This window comes from Nasonia vitripennis, chromosome 5, assembly GCF_009193385.2.
Source record: "Nasonia vitripennis strain AsymCx chromosome 5, Nvit_psr_1.1, whole genome shotgun sequence".
Taxonomy (NCBI): Eukaryota; Metazoa; Arthropoda; class Insecta; order Hymenoptera; family Pteromalidae; genus Nasonia; species Nasonia vitripennis.
The window spans coordinates 157,685-178,275 of NC_045761.1; the positions used below are offsets into that span (position 1 = coordinate 157,685).

General features: G+C 47.9%; 2 protein-coding genes and 1 pseudogene across 4 annotated transcripts; 1 reads left to right on the top strand and 2 right to left on the bottom strand.

Annotated features, from left to right (window-relative positions):
* The first annotated feature begins 41 nt into the window (after window positions 1–41).
* On the top strand, window positions 42–13,674 carry LOC100120921 (probable chitinase 10). The gene is made up of 16 exons (XM_001604465.6): window positions 42–632; window positions 6,708–6,780; window positions 6,848–7,014; window positions 7,137–7,374; window positions 7,442–7,621; window positions 7,708–7,831; window positions 7,927–8,236; window positions 8,447–8,597; window positions 8,811–9,092; window positions 9,167–9,384; window positions 9,664–9,818; window positions 9,882–10,022; window positions 10,109–10,256; window positions 10,388–10,696; window positions 10,773–10,974; window positions 11,606–13,674. The coding sequence occupies exons 1-16, from the start codon at window positions 618–620 to the stop codon at window positions 11,812–11,814; spliced, it is 2,922 nt and encodes a 973-aa protein (XP_001604515.2). The 5' UTR covers window positions 42–617; the 3' UTR covers window positions 11,815–13,674.
* Window positions 11,100–19,594, bottom strand: LOC100120945 (chaoptin). 3 transcript variants are annotated; one of them, XM_016986922.2, is made up of 12 exons: window positions 19,450–19,594; window positions 18,958–19,145; window positions 18,633–18,780; window positions 18,378–18,488; window positions 17,358–17,776; window positions 16,811–17,281; window positions 15,930–16,521; window positions 15,663–15,859; window positions 15,261–15,573; window positions 14,704–15,145; window positions 14,108–14,624; window positions 11,100–12,821 (listed from the first exon to the last, which is right to left on the bottom strand). In XM_016986922.2, exons 2-12 carry the CDS (start codon window positions 19,127–19,129, stop codon window positions 12,508–12,510), a joined length of 3,696 nt encoding a protein of 1,231 aa, XP_016842411.1. In that variant the 5' UTR covers window positions 19,130–19,145; window positions 19,450–19,594; the 3' UTR covers window positions 11,100–12,507. The 3 variants fall into 3 exon arrangements, with proteins under 3 accessions (XP_016842411.1, XP_001604537.3, XP_031788025.1); XM_001604487.5 differs by having other exon boundaries at window positions 18,958–19,129; window positions 19,450–19,592; XM_031932165.1 differs by lacking the exon at window positions 19,450–19,594 and adding an exon at window positions 19,273–19,409 and having other exon boundaries at window positions 18,958–19,129.
* A 233-nt stretch (window positions 19,595–19,827) lies between these two features.
* LOC100120970 lies at window positions 19,828–20,496 on the bottom strand (annotated as a pseudogene).
* Between the last annotated feature and the right edge of the window lie 95 nt (window positions 20,497–20,591).

The window sequence follows — 20,591 nt, forward strand, 5'->3', positions numbered from 1 at the left end:
GTCAGCGCTACTAAGTCGTACTTGCTACGGGAGAGCATAAACGCCGTCCTCGAAAGGAGGCAGCGCAGCGCTGCAAGTAAGCATCCGGCGACGAGGGCAGCGCAGCTACTCGCGGACTTTTCTCGGCCGGCGGCGGCGCGATTGGCGTTTCACTCTCGCGTTCCCATTTAGCCGGCTCCCCATTGGCCGACTCCGGCGCTGGCATAGCGGTGTCGCCACTATAGTTAAAATGAAAGGCGCTTATAATTGTTGTCTATAATATCGGCGCTGCGAGACTCGGGAGAGCGCGGCAAACCGTACTAAATTTGAGAATGATAGTTTCAGTGTTTCCTGAACGGCTGTCAGCGCTAGGCAAACTTGAGGAGAAACGAGCCGTGCTGGGCCACGAGTACAGGCATACCGCGCGCGCCGGATGACCGCGCGAATCGAATCGAAATACTGTTTTGCCAGCGCAGCCGAGCGCAGTCGTACAGGCAGCAGACGGCACAAGTAGTGGGCCTGCCTCTCAACTCGATTCGACGAGACAGCGAGACTCGCTTGGCTCAGTGCAGTGCGCTGGGGTTTCGGCTGGAAACCTCCGGAGGAGAGCTTGGACCGCACGGAATCGCCGCAGCGCCATGAGGCTGAACGCAGTAAGTCTTCTCCGTATTCCTCTCTCTCTCTCTCTCTCTCTCTCTCCTCTATTTGCAAGCAGCTCTCCGGAGCCAGGGAAGAAGGCCGGACTTTTCAATTTTTCATTTGCACGAACCGCTCCGAGAATCGGCGGAGGGAAGGTCGACTCGATACCGTCCTCGATTTTCGTTTCGCACAGCTGCGGGGGTTTGGGCTTCGCTCTTTGCTCTGAAAATGCTCGGCAAGGCAGGAGAGCTGCTTCTGGAAAATCCTTACTTCTGCCGTGCAAAAAGCGCAACAGCAGAAACGTTGCGCGCGCAGACATCTGCGTGTATAATATCGCGTTGCGAAAGACGATTGACTGCTCTAAAAATGGTTCAAGGATCGTCGATGCGAAGGCAGGGTACATAACAGCTACTCGCGGCGGCAGCCGAGTTGCAGAAACGCCTGCAGTTTCAGTCGTATTTACGCGTATACGGGGGCTCTCGCGGCCCGAGCGGAGCAGCAGGCTAAAGAACGGCTTATCTATCTATAAACGAAACGGAAAGAAAAGAAAAGGAAGCCGCGAGGCGCCTTGCGAAATGCGCCGATCGCGCATTGTCTCGCGGCGGAACCCGTCTTTTTTCCTACACGGCGGTCCTCTCACTTTCGAGGCTGTGCGATAACTCGCGTAATTTCGGCAACACGCAATATCCTCGTAAGAGCGCGGCCCGAAAAACGAGAACAGGTGCAGCGCAGCCAGAGCTCTTTCTTTGTCGCATAAGAGGGGGATTTTTCAATCCGGAAATCCAGTTTGCTCTTTCGAGCACGGGCTGATCCTTTGTCGCCGGCGGAGCTCGCCGGGATCCGTCTGCATTTACTGCCGTATTCGCGAATTTCAAATATCAGGAGCAGCTCGCCGCGTTAGCCAAGTTTATTTATACCTCGGAGGACTGTTGAGCAATTTTGGCGATTTACATTTTCGAGCGGCTCATTGGAATAGTGAAAAAATACAGGCAGTTTGTGATGATGCATCGGAATTGGTTGACCTCGCGCGCAACGGAAGCGGCACAGCAGCTCTATTAAAAGCGCCGTCCAAATAACCGCGCCGGTGTTAAAACTTTCACGCAGCCGAGCCTTCTCCAGGAATCATAAATTAGCGCCGAATTTGATAAATCCAATGAGCTGCTGGTGCGCGATTAATCATCCGCGTTTAGCCTCGTAATTAAAGGAGAGAAATCGACGCGTCGCATCTCGGCACGAAAATAAAAATATCAATTTCGATAACTTTCACGATCCCTTGGGGCTAGCAGCAGTTCTCTTTCGATCGTTGTCGCCGGAAGGCCTCGAGCGGCGCACGCGCGCGCTTCCGCCGAGCGGAGAAACTGCCGAGAAAGAGAGGGACGTGCGTAGCTTACGAAGATTTATTCGTAAGCGCGTAAAGGGCCAGCTTGGGAGGTTGCGACGAGTCGGCACATTGCTTCTTGTGCTGCGCGTCGACGATTCCGTGCAATAGCGAGGGAGAGAGAGAGAGTGCGCGCCGGAGGAAATCGAGACACGAAAGAAAGAAAGAGTGACCGGTCGGCTTTTCGGCGGCTCCTTTAACCTACCGACCTATATTTCACGCGCGTGCTCTGCTTCTTCGAGCTCTTTTACCTTTACTTTTGAACGGGGCGATCGGCTTGCAGATTCCGAAAGAAAGTCGCTCGAGGCCCCGCAGTTCGAGATGTTAATTAACGACGCGTCGCGAAGAAAGTGAAATCGCGCGACGAGAAATCCCAGACCCCCGATAGGCGAAAACTACAATTTCACGCGCTCCGCGATGATAAAAGCACTCGCGGTTTCAATGTCAGCTGCCGCAGCCCGATACTGCGGCGTGGCACGCGGCGATGCGCCCGAGGATTAGAAAGCGCCACGCCGCCGAGAATAATCGGACACTCGGTTTTCGCGAGCCGTCACGGCAGCATAGACTCTTGGTTCGTTGAACTTGCCGGCCGGGAGATGCTTGCTGCTTGCAACCGGCAGCGCGGCACCATTCAGCAACTCGGGGGATGTGTCGTCGCCGGCTTGCGCAAACGATGCGGGAAACGCGCGCGTGCGTGTGTTGTGCAAAAGCGCCGCGCCGGGGTCTTCCCAAGAGACAGAGAGAGAGAGAAACAAAAGATAGCCAGGGTTTTTCGTAATCCAGGCAAAAAGCGTCACCCAACTTGCATCCGCGCGAGAGCGAGAATTCGAAATTTTGCAGCTGCGTGAATATACATTTACGTATAGCTGCGCCACTCGGACTTTTTGCTCGTGAAAGTAAAAGTCCGCTAAACTTTCGCTCTATAATAAAAAGGAAACTCGGCAATCGTTAATGCGTCGTAAACGCCGTACAATATAATGTAATTCCGAGGCGAAACGATCTTTACGCGAGTGACAAACTCGAGGCGCGCGTTGATAAATAACTGGCCGCCGCTGCAGGTGCACGCCGAGAGTCAACGAACGCGCCGATGAAAGGAGTCGATTCGGTCCGCCCAGAGACGCTCGTCGTCGTCAGTTTTGGCAACACGCGTGCGGGCCGAACAGATGATTACAGCCGACCCGATGCCAGTGAGAGGCCGTTGCCGTTGTCCCGCTTCCTCGTTTTATTTCCGCGGCACTTTCTAACACAAACGCCCCCCGACATCGGGGTTTCTTCGATTTTTCCACTCACAATTCCATCCCCAAGCATATCATGCTTCGACTCGAGGAGCGAATTGAATCGCAATGAGCGCCTGGGAGCTGCTTCGATTGAGTTACTAAACAGCGTTGCTTCACGCCTGCCGCGGCTGCCGCGGCTGCCGCGGCTCGCAAAGTGGTATGCGTATACTCTTTCGCAGCCGCGTTTCATAATTCGAGTGGGGCTGATTTATCATCGCCGGGAAGAGGCGTGCGTAAACTGGTTTTCGCGGCCGAAACTGCTCCTCCGCGCGCGCGTTATCAGTTTGCTTCTGCTCGAGAAGGCACGACGCTCCGCGTTACGTGAGCTCAATTTTATGAGAACTGCCGCGCAGCGAAGCGATTGAATAACTCTACATTCAATTTCGGCCGCGACTCTCAGTTTGTTGCAGCACAAATGGAGAAAAGCGCCAACTGTCCCTCCTTACAATTTCACATAAATTTGAATTTCACGCGCGGCCTAAAGGCATTTCCGTGTGTGCCGAACTCTGATTTCTCTCTCTCTCTCTCTCTCTGGCTCCTCGATTGTCCACCTCGTTGAATGTTCAAGCAGGCCTTTTGCGCGACTTTCTATCGAATCGAGCGCCGCCGCAGTCGGCTCAGCGGTGTAGCGTATGCGGCATGGTCGCGCGGTATAACTGTTCCGCTGTATCGGGTGTCGGTGTGCGAGAGCAACTGGCATACTTACTACGAATCGGAAAACTCGTCGAGCCAGCCTTCGCATCATCGGACAAAGGGATATAGCTGTACGCGGGAGCGGAGGCGTGTTATTGTACACTATAGCACTCGATCAAGTTCTACTTGCTACTTACGTTGTGCGAGGTGGGATTCTCGCAAAGCGAGCGAAAACCGGACAGAATTAGTCGGTCAAGCAAGACTCACTTTCTAATGATAAGTCTCGCGAGCGACTGCAGCGCTGTGCAGTTCCAGTACAATGCTGTCTCGCGGGTATATATTATAACGTTCAGGCGCCACACCGCCTGGAGTATTGAGGCCAGGATTTTTTCCAACGACTCCCATTTGGATTACTCGGAGCTCCCGAACGCAGATCGGTCGGCGCCGGGGCAGTAGGTAAGGTCCGGGCACGGCAAGACTGCGCCTCGCTCCGGACTGGCAGCCAGCTGATGCAGGAAACTTCGGCGTCCGAATCGCAACGGCGAAGAGAAAAGGGCATCGAAAGGTTTCTCCTGCCGGAACACACGCGAGCGGCGAGGAGTTGGCTCATGTGCGAGTCCGAATTTCAAAGTCGAGCGAGCCGGTCGATGGATCACCGGTCCAGCTCTGGTCCGCTGCATTACGTATCCGTCGCGGCCATTTACGCAATGCGTTTCGATAAAAACAAAAACGGGCAAAAACGCGCCGTTTCGTACGTACTACGCAAGCTCGAAATGTCGCGCAACGCCGCGCTTGGCACTTGGAGCTCGCGGGTAGCTCATTTCCCATAGCGCAGCAAGCGCGAGAATCTGCGCTCGGGCGACTAAAGTCATTGCCATCGGCGAGGACGTGCGCGCATGCAAACGAGAGGCGAGTATGTGCGAGGCGTGTTCCACGTACGCGCATATAGCTTTGCCGCGGGCTCTCCAGGAAAGGGACAGCCTGCAGTCCGCGGCATCAGTCTCGCTGTGTCGACCTTTAGAACGATTGAGGGAGCCCGCGCCTCCGGTGCGCAGCGTTTTTTCTCTCTTACCGCGCTCTAGGTTGACTTGACTTGACGAAAATCCGGTTGTCCGCGTGTGCTATATTCCACGTATACGCGCACAGCGTACACGAGATAGTTCGACGGTATCCCAAGGCCATAGCTGGATCCGAATCTCGCGCGCGTATATTAGGGGGAAATTTTGTCGAGATTTCACATCAGCTCCGAAAGAATAAACCTCGCCGGCGCGAGAAATTGCTTTTACGCAGCTCGTAATGTTTTCGCCTGCAGAGAGGAATTGCGAGTCGAATTCAGCTGAGCGCGCACTTACTCGCGGAGGACTTTGGCGCATTAGCTCTCATCGTGAGGTAACTACTTGTTTAGATTGCAAAGCGACAAAAAGCCGTTCGCGAAAGTGAAAGGGTTCGAATGAACTCGTAATTTAAAAACTACCGGTTCTAAAAAGCAGCTGTTTGAAAAAACTTGCTTGCTTGCTTGCTTGCTTGTGTGCGCGCGCGCGCGCGCGCGTATGATGCGTTCCACGCGAAGCGAGTCGCAATGAAATTTCGAGATTTCGAGGACACGGCCTCAATGGCGAGCGGCATCTCGTTTCCGCCACAGACGCCTCTGCTCCCGAGTCTCGGCACGCAGTCGGAATAATCGCGACCCTTGTGCGATTCGAAGCGCGAAACTTGGCCGCCGATGAGTTTTCATGCTTTTCGAGTTCAACGAACGCGCCGCTTTCTCCCCTCACAATCGCACCTGTGCAGTGTATAACGGAAGAAGAATATGGCCGGTAAAGTCTCCGTTTACAAGTTTAGCGATCGCATACGCGGAAGTCCGCGAGATCCTATGCATAATATCAACTCTTTCTCTTTTTTATTCTCGCAACCCCGAAGCTAAACAAAATTCAATGGGCCCGAGGCTCGCCGTTGCGAAACGACGCGTATACACGATACGATCTGCGTTTTTTTCGCGCCGAAGCCCCAGATATATCGAGTGCGGAGAAAAACGGCCTCTCGGAAGTGAAGGGACGCGACATTTCGCGCGTTGCGACACGCGCTGGCCACGAAAAAGGAAAAAAAAGCAAGCCTACAGACGCGAACGCGCCTCCAATCAAGATTAGCCGCTGGCCTGCGTGGAACACTGCAATTTTTCGCTCGCTCCCTCTTCTTTCTCAAAATCCAAGGCGATTAAAATCACGCCGTTTCTTTATCAAGGCCAGCGGCTTTATCCGGTCTCCGGCGCGTGCGTGGGCCCTTTCATTGTCGCTGCCAGTCGCTTTTATTTGTTTTTGCTCTGTCAACATTTCATTGCCCCCGGAACCGATGTCGCCTCTGAGCCTCGCGTGACTCATCGAAATCCGAACCAACCAAGTAGGAGGCTGGCTGTCCTTGGAGGGAACAGGCTGATTTTTTAGAGAATCCGTACTTTTCAAAACGAGTCCCGCGTACCGAGCGTAGAAACGTAGCGGTGCGGCAACAGGCGCGACTCCTTTGCGTCATAAAGCCGCCCTGATGGATGTCCTTTCGATCCCGCTCGAGCGGCGGCACTGTCGTTTGCGAACGGAGCTCCCCCCGATTTCGACACATTGTTCCTTGAACTTGAGAAGGGAAACAATGGTAGGCTGTTGCACGAACAATACCGCGCGCAAGCCTGTCCCAGCAATTACACATAAAAAAACACACGCAGAGCTGCCTATGCATGAGAATTAGCGGGAGCTTCAACTTTGCCCGCACTGCGAGCAACATTAACGCCTTCTTTCTCTGCTGCTTGGCAGGTGCCGAGGCCGGCGGCGACGGCCCTACTGCTGGTCTGTCTGGCCGCGTTGCTGTTGGCCGACCACACGGAAGGTGAGTCACGGAATAGGACATAAATACATTTCGATTTGAGTCCACTGTTTTACCATTTGATTAAAAGGCGCCAGGAAGAGATTCCGCAGACCGACGACGTCGCGGCCGTCGCTTTCCAACGACCAGGAGGTGTCGGCTAGCGTCAACAGACTGAAGCTGACGCGCAACCGCATCAGCAACAAGAGCACGAAGAACGAGCTGCAGTCGAGCAAAGGAGCTACCGAGGACTACAAGGTATGCGAAACTCGCTCGGATTTTCCGATTTATGCGCGTTATGCCGCGTTATGCCTAAATATGGCACAGCACCGCGTCGCTACTCGCTACGCATACTTATCGTTTTGTCCCCTCGCGCGCAGATCGTCTGCTACTACACCAACTGGTCGCAGTACCGCACGAAAATCGGCAAGTTCATGCCGGAGGACATTCAGCCGGACCTCTGCACCCACATCATATTCGCCTTCGGCTGGCTCAAGAAGAACAAGCTGACGAGCTTCGAGTCGAACGACGAGACGAAGGACGGCAAGGTCGGGCTTTACGAGAGGATCATTGGACTGAAGAAGGCCAATCCGTCGCTCAAGATTCTTCTGGCCATCGGTGAGTTGTCGCTTGCTTCTACGAGCTCACATGCGGCTGCAGCACTCTAGACTCGGGTGATTCGCAGGTGGCTGGTCCTTCGGCACGCAGAAGTTCAAAGAAGTCTCTTCGACGAGATACGCGCGACAGACTTTCATTTACAGTGCCATACCGTACCTCCGCGAGCGAGGCTTCGATGGATTGGACATGGATTGGGAGTACCCGAAGGGCGGCGACGACAAGAAGAACTTTGTCCTGCTGCTCAAAGGTGCGCACGACGAGTATTTTGCCAAGTCCGCGTCTCTTTTTTCCATTCCAATGCGACTGCCTGCTTATTTTTAATCGAGTCTGCAGAGCTGCGCGAGGCGTTCGAAGCCGAGGCGCAGGAGCGCAAAAAGCCCCGTCTCCTGCTGACAGCCGCTGTGCCAGTGGGCCCGGACAACGTGAAGAGCGGCTACGACGTCCCGGCCGTTGCCAGGTAATGGCCGGATCGCGATCTTCCCGGCGAAAGCCAACTGTTGCGGGAACAGGAGGAGCGGGCAAAATATTAACGAAATCCGTCTCTCCCCGCAGCTACCTGGACTTGATAAACCTGATGGCCTACGACTTCCACGGCAAGTGGGAGAGAGAGACCGGGCACAACGCTCCCTTGTACGCCTCGTCCTTGGACTCGGAGTGGCAGAAACAGCTGAGCGTAGACAACGCGGCCTCGCTGTGGGTGAGACTCGGCGCGCCCAAAGAGAAGATGGTCATCGGCATGCCGACTTACGGCCGCTCCTTCACTCTCTCGAATCCCGACAATTTCAAGGTCCACGCGGCAGCCAGCGGCGGCGGCAAAGCCGGCGAGTACACCAAGGAGTCGGGCTTCCTTGCTTATTACGAGGTAAGCGCCGCAGCAGATGTAGAGCTGCCTCTACCGACGCACTCCTACTTTCTACGCTCGAAAAACACGAGTATAGAAAAAATGTTAAAATCCAACCGCTTCTAAACTTTCTCCGCGCGCCAAGTGCGCCGCGCGATCCGCGCGATCCGCGCTCTCCGACTCGAACGAAATCGTTGCAATATTCCTTGATAAACTGACTGCCGGTTCTAGATCTGCGAGATGCTGCTCAACGGAGCCGCCTACATCTGGGATGACGAGATGAAAGTGCCGTACCTCGTGCATCACGACCAGTGGGTCGGCTTTGACGACGAAAGATCCATCAGGAACAAGATGCGATGGCTGAAGGACAAGGGATACGGAGGTACAGTGTGCGTCGCGCCGTGCCGTTGCGAAATCCCCGCACATCCGGCTATATCGTTCGTTCACTATCATTGACTGATGAGCCGCAGCTCCTTTTCTCGCGGTTGCTACGTTTCGCATGTCTATACCGCACATTTTCCGCACCTCTTCGCGTCGCCAGTTTTACGATAAATCCCAAGTCGATCGCGCCTGCTAATGAATTCGGTGCCAACAGGTGCCATGGTATGGACGGTGGACATGGACGACTTCAACGGCACGGTCTGCGGCGGCGGCGTGCGCTACCCGCTGATCGGGGCGATGCGCGAGGAGCTGCGCGGCATCTCCCGTGGCAGCAACAGCAAGGACGTCGACTGGAGCGCCGTCGCCAGCACCATCACCGAGGTGGCCGTCAAGAAGCCCGAGCCCTACAAGATCTCCGTCTCGGAGGTGCTCAGCAAGGCCAAGAAGCTCGGCAAGCCCTCGACGCAGCTGGTCGTCAGTTCGCCCACCGGCAGGCGTGAGTTTTTCTTCCGCGCTTCTTCCTCTCCTCTTCCCTCCATTTCGAGGACTAACGGGGCCTTTGCTCCGCAGAGCGAGAGGCGCAAACGATTTGCTACCTGACCAACTGGTCTCACAAGCGGCCCGGCGCCGGCAAGTTCATGCCCGAGGACATCGACGCCTCCCTCTGCACTCACGTCATCTACGCCTTCGCCACGCTCAAGAAGCACCTGCTCTCCGAGAGCAGCGACAAGGACGCCGAGATGTACGAAAAGCTGATCGCGCTCCGCGAAAAGAATCCCGACATCAAGGTGACTCTTTCTTTCCGCGCTGCTTATAATGTAGCTTAGCCCGCGAGCCCGATGCCGAGTCGAGGGAGATAATGGTTCGCCCTAGTTATCCCGATACGAGTGAAAGCTCAAGAGCTGCAGTCGATTAATTACGCGTGCGCGCGCGCGCGCGCGCAGGCATCAAAAGTGTGTCAAATCATTTCAGCCGCGCGCGCTCGCTTATCTCGACGTTTCGGAACGGTGCCGGATACTTTAGAAAACGTGCAGCAGTGCATGGATTTCAAGGCATGTCCGTTTTAGATTCTCCTGGCTATCGGTGGATGGGCTTTCGGCTCGACTCCGTTCAAAGAGCTGACCAGCAACACTTTCCGCATGAACCAATTCGTGTACGAAGCCATCGATTTCCTGCGCGAATACAAATTCGACGGACTCGACGTCGACTGGGAGTATCCACGGTACGCATAGCACGGTTTTCCACTGCTAACTGAGCTAATCGAAATTAATTATCCTCGCTACAGGGGCGCCGATGACCGCGCAGCTTACGTCAATCTTTTGAAGGAACTGAGGGTTGCTTTCGAGGGAGAGGCCAAGAGCGCTGGACTGCCCAAGCTCATTCTCTCCGCCGCCGTTCCCGCCAGCTTCGAGGCCATTGCCGCAGGGTAAACCATATAATTTTGCGATGAGAGTAGAGCTTTCTCGGAACTTTCTTTTCACGATATGCAACTCGGCGCGCTTTGCTTTTCAGCTACGACGTGCCCGAGATTTCTAAATACTTGGACTTTATAAATGTCATGACTTACGACTTTCACGGACAATGGGAGAGGCAGGTCGGGCACAACAGTCCCCTGTACCCGCTGGAAAGTGCTACGAGCTACCAGAAGAAACTCACCGTGGTAAGCGTTCTCTCCGATTCGGGGATAGGGCATTAATTATAACCCCCCGATGAAACCTGTGAGATTTGCACGACTCCACAAAACGTCCGATTGTGTTGATACGCGTACTGATAAAGAATGCAAATAATCAGGATTACAGTGCGCGCGAGTGGGTGAAACAGGGAGCGCCAAAGGAGAAGCTCATGATCGGCATGCCGACCTACGGCAGATCCTTCACACTCGTTGACAAGGCGAAATTCGACATCGGCGCGCCAGCTTCCGGCGGCGGCGCCGCTGGAAACTTCACGAACGAGCCGGGCTTCCTCTCCTACTACGAGGTATGCACTTTCCTGAATGAAGACAACACGACGCTGGTATGGGACAGCGAGCAGCAGGTTCCCTTTGCCTACAGGGATGATCAGTGGGTCGGATTCGACGATGAGCGAAGTCTCGTCAACAAGGTGAGCGACCTAAGTTTGCAAGTTTGCAAGGAAAACGCACAACTGCCACTAACGAGAAACGCATTCATCCAAACAGATGAACTGGCTGAAGGAGGAGGGATTCGGAGGAATCATGATCTGGTCGGTGGACATGGACGATTTCAAGGGATCTTGCGGTAACAGCAAGTTTCCACTGATCAAAGCAATGAAGAAAGAACTGCAAGACTACACCGTCAAGCTCGAATACGAAGGGCCATACGAGACCAACGTGCGCGGCGGAAAGTACACCACCAAAGATCGTATGTTTTCTTTTATGTTCAAAGTAAAAAGTATAGCTGAGAAACCCTTCCTCCAATTTACATCAGAAACTAGAGCAAACCATCTCTCAGCAGGGTCCGTTTCGAAATATACTTAGTCAAAAAAATACATGTTTGAACATTTGTAACAAATCGTTCATTTATTCATTAGTCCGCAATCAGTAAATTCCTACAGCATGCAATTTATGCCTTCTTTTATAGTTTACAAACGTGTCTTACAAAATTATTAAAATTGCAAAGAGTTCGCCATCGTTGACCGTCTTGCATTACATTGATGGACTCAAATGTCAACGTGTCAACGAATACTTGGAATGCAATACTACATAGAGTATATTAATGTCATTAATACTCTCAACAGAGACGCACATTTTTAAAAAGCACCTCCATGCACGTACGCGCTATTATTTCGAAATCATATTTCTTATTTACACATGTGCCAAAGTACAGCTCTATTATATTCGCCGTTAAGATACGATTTCGACAGTACGATAATATTTGACCATGTAATACTGCTAAGGTTTCAATTCCTAAAATAATCATGTATACAGCATACTCTGCGGTAATTAATTACAATGAAAAGATTGTCGCTCATACCGGTGTGTTATGATTTCAGCTAACGAGGTGACCTGCGATGAGGAGGATAACCACATCTCGTACCACCCGGACAAGAACGACTGCACAATGTACTACATGTGCGAGGGCGAACGCAAGCATCACATGCCCTGCCCAGTGAACCTCGTCTTTAACCCGAACGAGAACGTTTGCGACTGGCCTGAGAACGTCGAGGGCTGCTTACAGCACACACAGGCCCCTCCCGTCTGATTGGACTTCTGAATAATACTTTTCGTCGTTCAAGCAATGTAGGGACGCCGTGATGAAAAACGCGAAAATTGCACACACGCGCGTACGCAAAAGGTTCTTCTGCCGAAGTGGTCCATCGCGCGGTCGTTTTTTTATACACGAATCACTTATAATAGCACGTATACGCACGCGACGGGCCACTTGGCCGAGTCGGAAATGACGCACCATAGGACGAAGATGCGAAGCGACGTCGGAATCTTGTGAGATAATTAGACTCGGCGCTCGTTTATATTACGTATCCTCATGATTTCATTTCGTTTCTTCTTCTTCTTCCATGTAAACCAATACTTTACTTTGATCTTGCATGAATTATCAACGCGAGCGTTGCGAAGATTGCATGGGCTTTATATAATTTATTGAATTGAACGCAAAGTTTCGTAGTTAAATGAGACGAGGAATGTGTATAGGAAAGACGGTGGGCAGACGCTTTAACGAAAGTCCGACTACATCGCGGGATACGACGCGCCGGTCAACGCGAGGCCAATAAAGGTGTTCGAGTGAATAGGTATAGGTAAACGCAGATAATCCACTCAATCAACTTCATTCTAGTTCGCTTAAATTTATCGCAGCCCGTATCAGAATCGTATTCACCATGACGACCATTGACGAGCTTTATCATTGTAATCGAACCCAGAAGAACCGGAGCCCAGGCAGCTACCGCAGCACGGCGAGCAGCGTCACGAGCAGAAAGCCCGCGCCAGCGTACTCGCCTCCCGGTGCCGAGCTGAGCGCCGAGGCTTGGCAGGCGGTGTTGGGCGCACCAAGGTTAAGTAGGGCGCGGTCCGACGAGTAGAGCTGCGTCGTTTCGGTACAAACCGCCCTGCCAGCCAGGCTGCGCAACTGACGCGCGTCGGACTGCGAAGCTGTGTGGATCTGGCGAGACTCGCGCAGCCAGCGTCGCAGCCACAACGACAGCCAGGCAATCTCGCAGTCGCACTCGAGCGGATTACCCGACAGCTGCAGTCCACCTGCGAACATTAGACGGGCCGTTTCCGGGTCTTACGCATATATAAGACATTCAATTATGCATCTATTTTATTTTATTCTAAGCGAGCAACGGGACAAACGACCATGCAACGCTCATCGGGAAAACAGACACAAGCGGACACACAAAGCGCGTGCAATTTTTATTAAGGGAAAAATACAATTTTTCTAATCGAAGCGATGGAATGAAGGACGTGGATTGTGGTTAACTTGTTGCTTTCTGACAACGGCGTCTTAACGATGGGGTTTCGTGCAAATGTAAAATTTGATTATGATACTCTGAACGTAATTAAGTTTCAAAAAGTTCATTACGAAAATTGTTACTATAAAATGACGTTATTAATTTTAGAACTTATGCTTTATACGGCTGTATAGATCACGTTTTGTTTTTCGGATTATGATTCGCATTTTGAATTGTTCAACTGTACCATTCGTCATAATCGACTTAATCCTCGAAAATGTTGACTAAGGAAACGTATCTGATAATTTTATCCCAGTTGAGCTCGTAATAAAACGCTCATAATGGCGAAAGAACGATTTTTTTTATCACTCGTATGTAGAATTAAGATTATAAATTATGTTAATTGGCGAGTTTATATAAAACGGGCATTTGAGTGTCCATTCGTAATATGTAAAGTAAACACGCGTTACCTGTATAATAGCTGATTATCATTGTAAAATATATTGAGGCGTATTAAGTGTGTACGAAAACTCATTTACGAATTTTTTAAAACAACGACACTTCGTTACTGTATCGTAGACAGAGAAACAGAAAGCTATATGTATACGTATCTAACGTAAAGCGTTTTGGAATAAAAGGTATGCGTACCCATGAAATTGTGTTGGTGGTTTCAATTTAAGTAAATCAATATAAATAGTAAACTGGAAAACGCAATTATTGACTATTTTCATATCATCTTACTATCAAGCACAGCAAACATAATAGTACTTGATAGTAATGTGGGCCTGCTAAATTACATTCTCGTGCTATACTTGTTTACTGTGCGCCAACGTGAGAAATAAAATAAAACATCGCATAGCATACATATACCAACGAATATAGACTTGGTATAGAACGCGCGCGCTCACACAGCGCCGCGGGGGGGTTAAATTTTGGGAGACAATATCGTGTAGTATAGGCTCTACGTGTATTTGAAGGTGGGGACCTCGGGGCAACATAAAGAACGTTCTTCTATGAGAGTCTATATCCGTTGCAGATACAGATGAATAAATGTATGTAAATAATTGTATAGTATCATGTCTCACTAACCTGAAACCATGTTGGTGCCGACGGTCTCCCACGACAGGTTTCCATAAATAACTGATGGGCTCAACTCGCTGATATGATTGTTCCTCAAATCTAATGTCAATTGCGACATGTGCTTGGTTAACGACAAGAAAATATCCGATTGGAATCGTTGCACTTGTGTATTTTTAATTCTCAGTATCAATTCCGCACCCTCAATAGTCGCAAATGCATCGGCAGCAATAAAGCGCAAATTTTGCCCAGTTATCGTAAGCTCTCGAAGCTGCTTGGTAAAAGCCTGATGCAATTGATCTGTAAGTTGTTGCTCCATAACCTGGATTTCAACAACACGCAGTGGCAAACCACTAAGAAAGTATCGCAGTCGGAAGTTCGACACGTCTGGCCAGGTTTGTGTGCGCAGATATTTTAAATAACTGAGAGATTTAAGGCAGTCACGATCAACGGCACGGGTATTGTTAAGATCACGAATATTTAGCTTTTCAAGGCGCGGATGGCCTAAAAACGTATCTCTTGACAATTGCTGTAAATTGATCAAATTATTGCTAATTTCTTGAATCCATATTACAAAACATTCAAATTATAAAATAAATCAGCTTTACCTTAATGGGATTTCCAGATATGTCTAATTCTCTCAGCAAGTTTAATCGAAGTTCATTGATTGAGGTCAGTGAATTATTGGTTAATAGAAGAACCTTGAGCGTGTTAAAGTTCTGCAGTTCATTATCGTGTATAACGTCAATGACATTATATGACAGATCCAAGTAGTTCAGCGACAGCAGCATTAAATGCGGGATGCTTTTAAGACCGCAATTAGCCAAACTCAGCTGTCTCAGATCGGGTAGGTAATGAAAAACCTCTTTGAAATTTGCTCGCAAATGATTCTGAGAAATGTTCAGGGCGAGTAACTTTGACAATGAAACAAAAGAGTTGTCTGGTAGAATTTGTATGTGATTACGAGCTAGATTTAATGACGTCAATTGCGAAGTCGGAAAAGATTTGGCGTCCAAGTGATCAATGAAATTCTCTGATAGATCAATGCTCCTAAAATTAAAAACGAATAACATTGTAAAACTTTAAACCCACAATATGTTCGATAAGTTAAGAGATTAAATAGTACTACAATGTTTTTAATAAACAAAAGTTACTGTGTAAATACCTGAGGGTGTATCCAACGTCAAGGAAAGGCGCTGATGGAACAACCGTGAACTTGTTCGTGCTAAGATCGAGGATCTCTAGACGCGTGCCAGTGAAAACATCGCGTGTCAGCGAACGGAGCCGGTTACGTGATAAATTTAATACACGCAAATTACGCAGGTGGCGAAATTGTTCGTTCGTCAGCTGTGATAAGATGTTGCCTGAGAGATCAAGCAGTTGCAGTGAACTTAGTCCGTTGAAGCTTTGCTTACGCAGAGATTCGATACGGTTGTCACGGAGATTGAGACTGTCTAGATCCTCCAGAGCGAACGTGCCTTTAAATAAATTCGGTATTAACATCTAGCGGAATACTATTATTTAAATTGTCAAAATAAAAAAAAAATAATCAAGTAAAAAGCAATACCTGGCTCAATTGACGATAAATGATTATTCTGTAAATTTATAGTTCTTAGATTTGGCGTGTTAATGAAAACATCAGCAGTAAGGTGCGTGAGGTTATTGAAGCCTAGATCAAGGCGAGTTAAATTGATGGTAGACACACTTGGATTCAAAGTAGAAATCGAATTGTAGGATACATTAAGCGTGAAATCAGAACCTCCGCTGCACATAAATGTTTTTTTTTTACAAAAATTATAAATTTTATTAATGTTTAAAAAAACAGTGAGCTTACCTATCAGCGAACGTCTCAAAATCCAGTAATGTGAGCTTATTAAATTCCAAATGAAGAAATCTTAGACTGTACAATCCAATTAATGCATATCTATCTACTGCCGAGATGCGGTTATTCGCCAATGACACAGTAATCAGTTTTGGACAGTCCTTGATGGATTCCGGGGTAAGGGATCTAATCCTGTTTCCTGTTAGATCAAGAGCTAGTAGCTCGGTTAAGTTGTGAAAGGTGCTTTCTGGAATGCTCTCGAGGAAGTTGTAGCCAAGCTTGACATCGCGTAACTCAGCGTGTACCTCCGTGAGGAAAATGCGCTCGGGTAAATAGTGTAGCCGGTTGGATTCAAGATTGATATACCGCAGCTTTCGAAATGAGTAAAAAGCCGTTGTTTCGATTGTGTGAAAGTTATTGTTATCAAGTACCAGCCAGAGCAAGCTCGTTAAAGGTCTGAGTGCCCGTTGCGGAAACACATCTGTTGAAAAGGCAAAACTTAACTCCAAAATTTCTAAACTGTCCTCCAGACCTGCAAAAGCCTCATCTGCGATATCCGCTAGGTGATTAAACGAAAGACTCAGTTCTTTTAATTTACTTGCACCTAGAATAAAATTGTGTTAGTGAGTGATGTATTAATAATAATTCTTATACGAAAACGTTCAAACACAATGTTTAACAAATGGTTTGATCGATTTGAGAACAAAAAAAATGAAATATTCATCTGTTGCTTCGAAACAATGAGTAATATTTAACAAAAATGAGATTGAAACGACTCTCAATCAAGCTGCTTCTATATTGTTACTTGATTGTTTATTTAAATGTCTGCGTTAAACGTTAAGTAACTACTTAAAAGATTTTTGACTAAATAGAAAGAAATTTTATCTACAAACCTCGAAATGTTTGACGCCTGAGGTGGGTGAGTATATTATTTCTGAGCAGCAATATTTCAAGATTCAAAGCCCAGTCAAAATCTCCAGGTTCGACTCTGTATATTTTATTATATCCCAAATTGAGATGCAGCAGGTTTGAACATCCGATAAGTGCATCCACGGGCACTGTCTCAAATTGATTGGTAGCAAGTGATAAAGCTTTGAGTTCTTGGCCAAAGTCAGCAAAGCTATCATTGTAAAGCTCGCGTACTGCGTTGTTCGCCAAGTAGAGATACGATAAGCGGCGTAAGCTGCGAACGGCTTTCGGCAACATTGTCAGTTCGTTATTTTCAAGATTTAGATATTCGAGACTCTCTTCCAAACCATCAAATACATTATCGTCCATTGATTGAATTTTGTTCAAAGACAGGTGTATTCGCCGGACTGACATATTTAAAAAGCTGCTTTTTCCGAGATTCGAGAGTCGGTTACCTGCATTACATAATAGTATTAAATTTTTACAATTTAATAAAAATATAATGATGCGTATTATAGTGAATATAATTACCGGACAGATTCAAGTCTTTTACACGGAGCGTCTTATTGCTAAAGCTCAGATAAGTTATGCTCTCAATAGAATTCTCGCTCAAGTCGATCATTTCAATGTTGGGATTTTTAAAATCAGGAAATTCAAGGTGTTTTATATCGTTTCCTCTAAGATATAACCAGGCGAGATCATGGAGTTCGGCCAAACAGGATGGCAGCGCCTTGAGTAGATTCGTGTTTAAGCTTAGAGTGACCAAATTAGGTGGTAAAGTACTTTCTTGGAGTTGCTCAATATTATTGTTATCGAGATTCAACCAGATGAGGGTTGCGAATGTCGAAAAACTGCGCGGTATCGCAGATATAGAGTTGTCACCAAAAAAGGCGTGCAAAAGTGTGTCGCTCACGTAACCCCAATCGCCTTCCAATGTCGTCAGATGATTGCTGCATTAAAAGAAGCAGATATTATATTGTGCCCAGACAGGTAGTGACCACGCCCGTAATTACTGTTTGCACTCCGGCGGTGTGCGTAATTTGACACTTTGCCGAAAAGCCAACAGCGAAATATTTGTCCGAACCCGCCTTTCATTTTTTCGCATTCGTGCTTGATACTGACATTTTATTCATTTGTTTGTGCTACACTTAATGATACGAACATTTTATAAAACTTTTTTGCCTACCCTGTCTGACAAGTATAGCTCGTGACGTTGTACGTCTTTCAGATGCTAACTTTTTTTGTCATTTCAAGGTACAGTAGTTTTTTAAATACTATATTTACTGTTAACGACATTTACTTAAATATGAAAATATGTATTTAGTTTCTTTTTGAATATTGTTATATCAATATTATACGTATGCGCATCCAATGCATCAAAAAATATAATTCATAATAATAAATTACAATTTGATGATCTTTCAGCACATATATATATATATATATATATATGTGATTGATAAATATGCAATAAATTGCACAAATCACTTAATTGCAAGTCACATAGCATCATATACGATACAATCTATTTTGGACATCTCAATTGCTCACCTGTGCATGTTGAGCCAATTGAGTTTACGGAGGTTTTGCAAAGCTGAGAGTGGGACCTCCTCCAATGAGTTATAGCTCAGGTCTAGAGAGCGTAAACTATCACTTACACCCCTGTAAGGAAATCATGTTGAATGAATTTATTTGTTTGCATACAACATTTCAAGTATTATAAAATTTTGCATAAACTATTATTTTGTGAGAAAAAAATTAATTCTCGTGAGATTATTAGTACTCTGTTATAAAAAAAAAACTTACAAGAGCGACTTCTCACCAATACTCATTAGTTGATTGCTCATAAGACCGAGTGCCTCAACTCCTGATGCACTTGCCAGGGCTTCGTTGTCAAAGATTTGAAGGCCTGATCCTAAGACATCAAGCTGGGCCACATAACTTATTGATACATCTGAAAATACATGTGTATGAACCTTTAAAAGTATTAAACTACTTGGACAGATTTATTAAATGATGAAATGTAAGTAGGCAAGCTCATCTAATGTTGAAATATCTATATGTTTTATACAAAGTTATAGCTTTAAAATGAAGCAATGTCGAATGAAAAAGTAGCAGTCTTCTCTTATACCTGGAAATCTAGCGAAGGGAACTCCAGTGCAACTTATGTCCATCTTCGTAAAGTCCGCATCGTCCTGAATCCAGCAGAGGCACATTGCATTGAAGTTGCATGGTACATCATAGCCATTAGCTAACCAGGCTAGCAGTAACATCAGTAATTGAACAATTTGTGGCCCCATCATCTGTGGACAGTATGTACTACATATGTATGGATTTACAAAATCTTTAAGAGATAAATAATTTGCGCGTCAGTAAAATTGACAGTTGGCATTTTAAAATCAATATGTATACGCACTATTAAAGCACTACAAAAAAAAATGCGTACCTCACATCGAACTGACTGCATGCATGCATACTGCTTAGGTATTCAATCCGACAACATCAAATCGACCGCGCTAGCTCGATGCTACGAGAACTTGTACGAAGAGTCGAGCCGCACTACAAATGTAGACTCGCCCCGAGTACCCACGCCCTTAGATGCTTTACTGGAATAGAGGCTCACCTTAAGTTGCCAAGTCTTAGCTGTAGCTTGTTGATCTGGACTTAGATTTCCTCGGCGACTTGCATGGTGAAAAACGAGCGTTGTTTCAGGACGATGAACCTGGAGCAACTAAGTACTTGCGCCGGCAGCGTATCTCACGTAAGTCACGCTCAAAGCGGTGCTCGATCGAAAGAGGACTCGCGCACGCGCACTCCCGAATAACTCCCCTCGCAAATTCACGACGCGTTATGCGAGGTTTAGGTGTTACCTCTCCGGAGGGTGGAAAGAGACTGAGCGCTAACCCTCGGCGTAGAAGCTTATAAGGAACGCATTCTAGTTAATCTAGTACAATGGCGCTAATACTTAGCGATCTGTAATATTGAAAGGCAAAACTCCTTACGGTTGCTGCAGAGGATACTAGTCTGATTCTGCGAGATGCGGCAACTTAGTAAAACAAACAAGTCTGTTGACGTTTTAAAAATTGGTGGCCCTGAAAAGGGCCGATGTTTATGTCATAGTAGAACGAAATCTGCCATTACCGAGGTATTTCGGCTTTGCGGAGGCTTTTCTTGGGTAAGAGGACGGACTGAATGTTGGGGGCAAAACTCCACCCTGAGCTATGGTGACTCCACTAAGCAGCTCGTTCAGTTCCTCGTCGGTGCGCGTGGCCAACTGAAGATGACGGGGGATAATGCGGGTCTTCTTATTGTCGCGAGCTGCATTGCCAGCCAACTCCAAGATTTCAGCGGCCAAGTACTCCATGACGGCGGCGAGATAAACTGATGCGCCAGCGCCGATCTGATTAGCGTAACGACCTTTGCGCAGCAATCGGTGAACTCGTCCAACAGGAAACTGAAGGCCAGCTCGGATGGAACGCGTCTTAGGTTTGCTCCTTGACTTTCCAGCGCCTGTGCCTCGAGACGAGATCTCAAAACGATTATGAAGTAGTAAGTAGTCAGTACGGAAGAGCGTAGGACTAGATTATTTCAAATGGCAATTTTCACCGGTTTTACCATTTTACCGAAGCAACGCCGAACCAATGAGGAATAGCATACTCTCCCTACCACGAGTCACGTTGCCTAGCAACGCCCTCTTCAAACGCTACTGCCCAGGAGTGGGGACGAACGGTTTGTAATTGGTTCGGCGCTGCTTCGCTAAAGTGA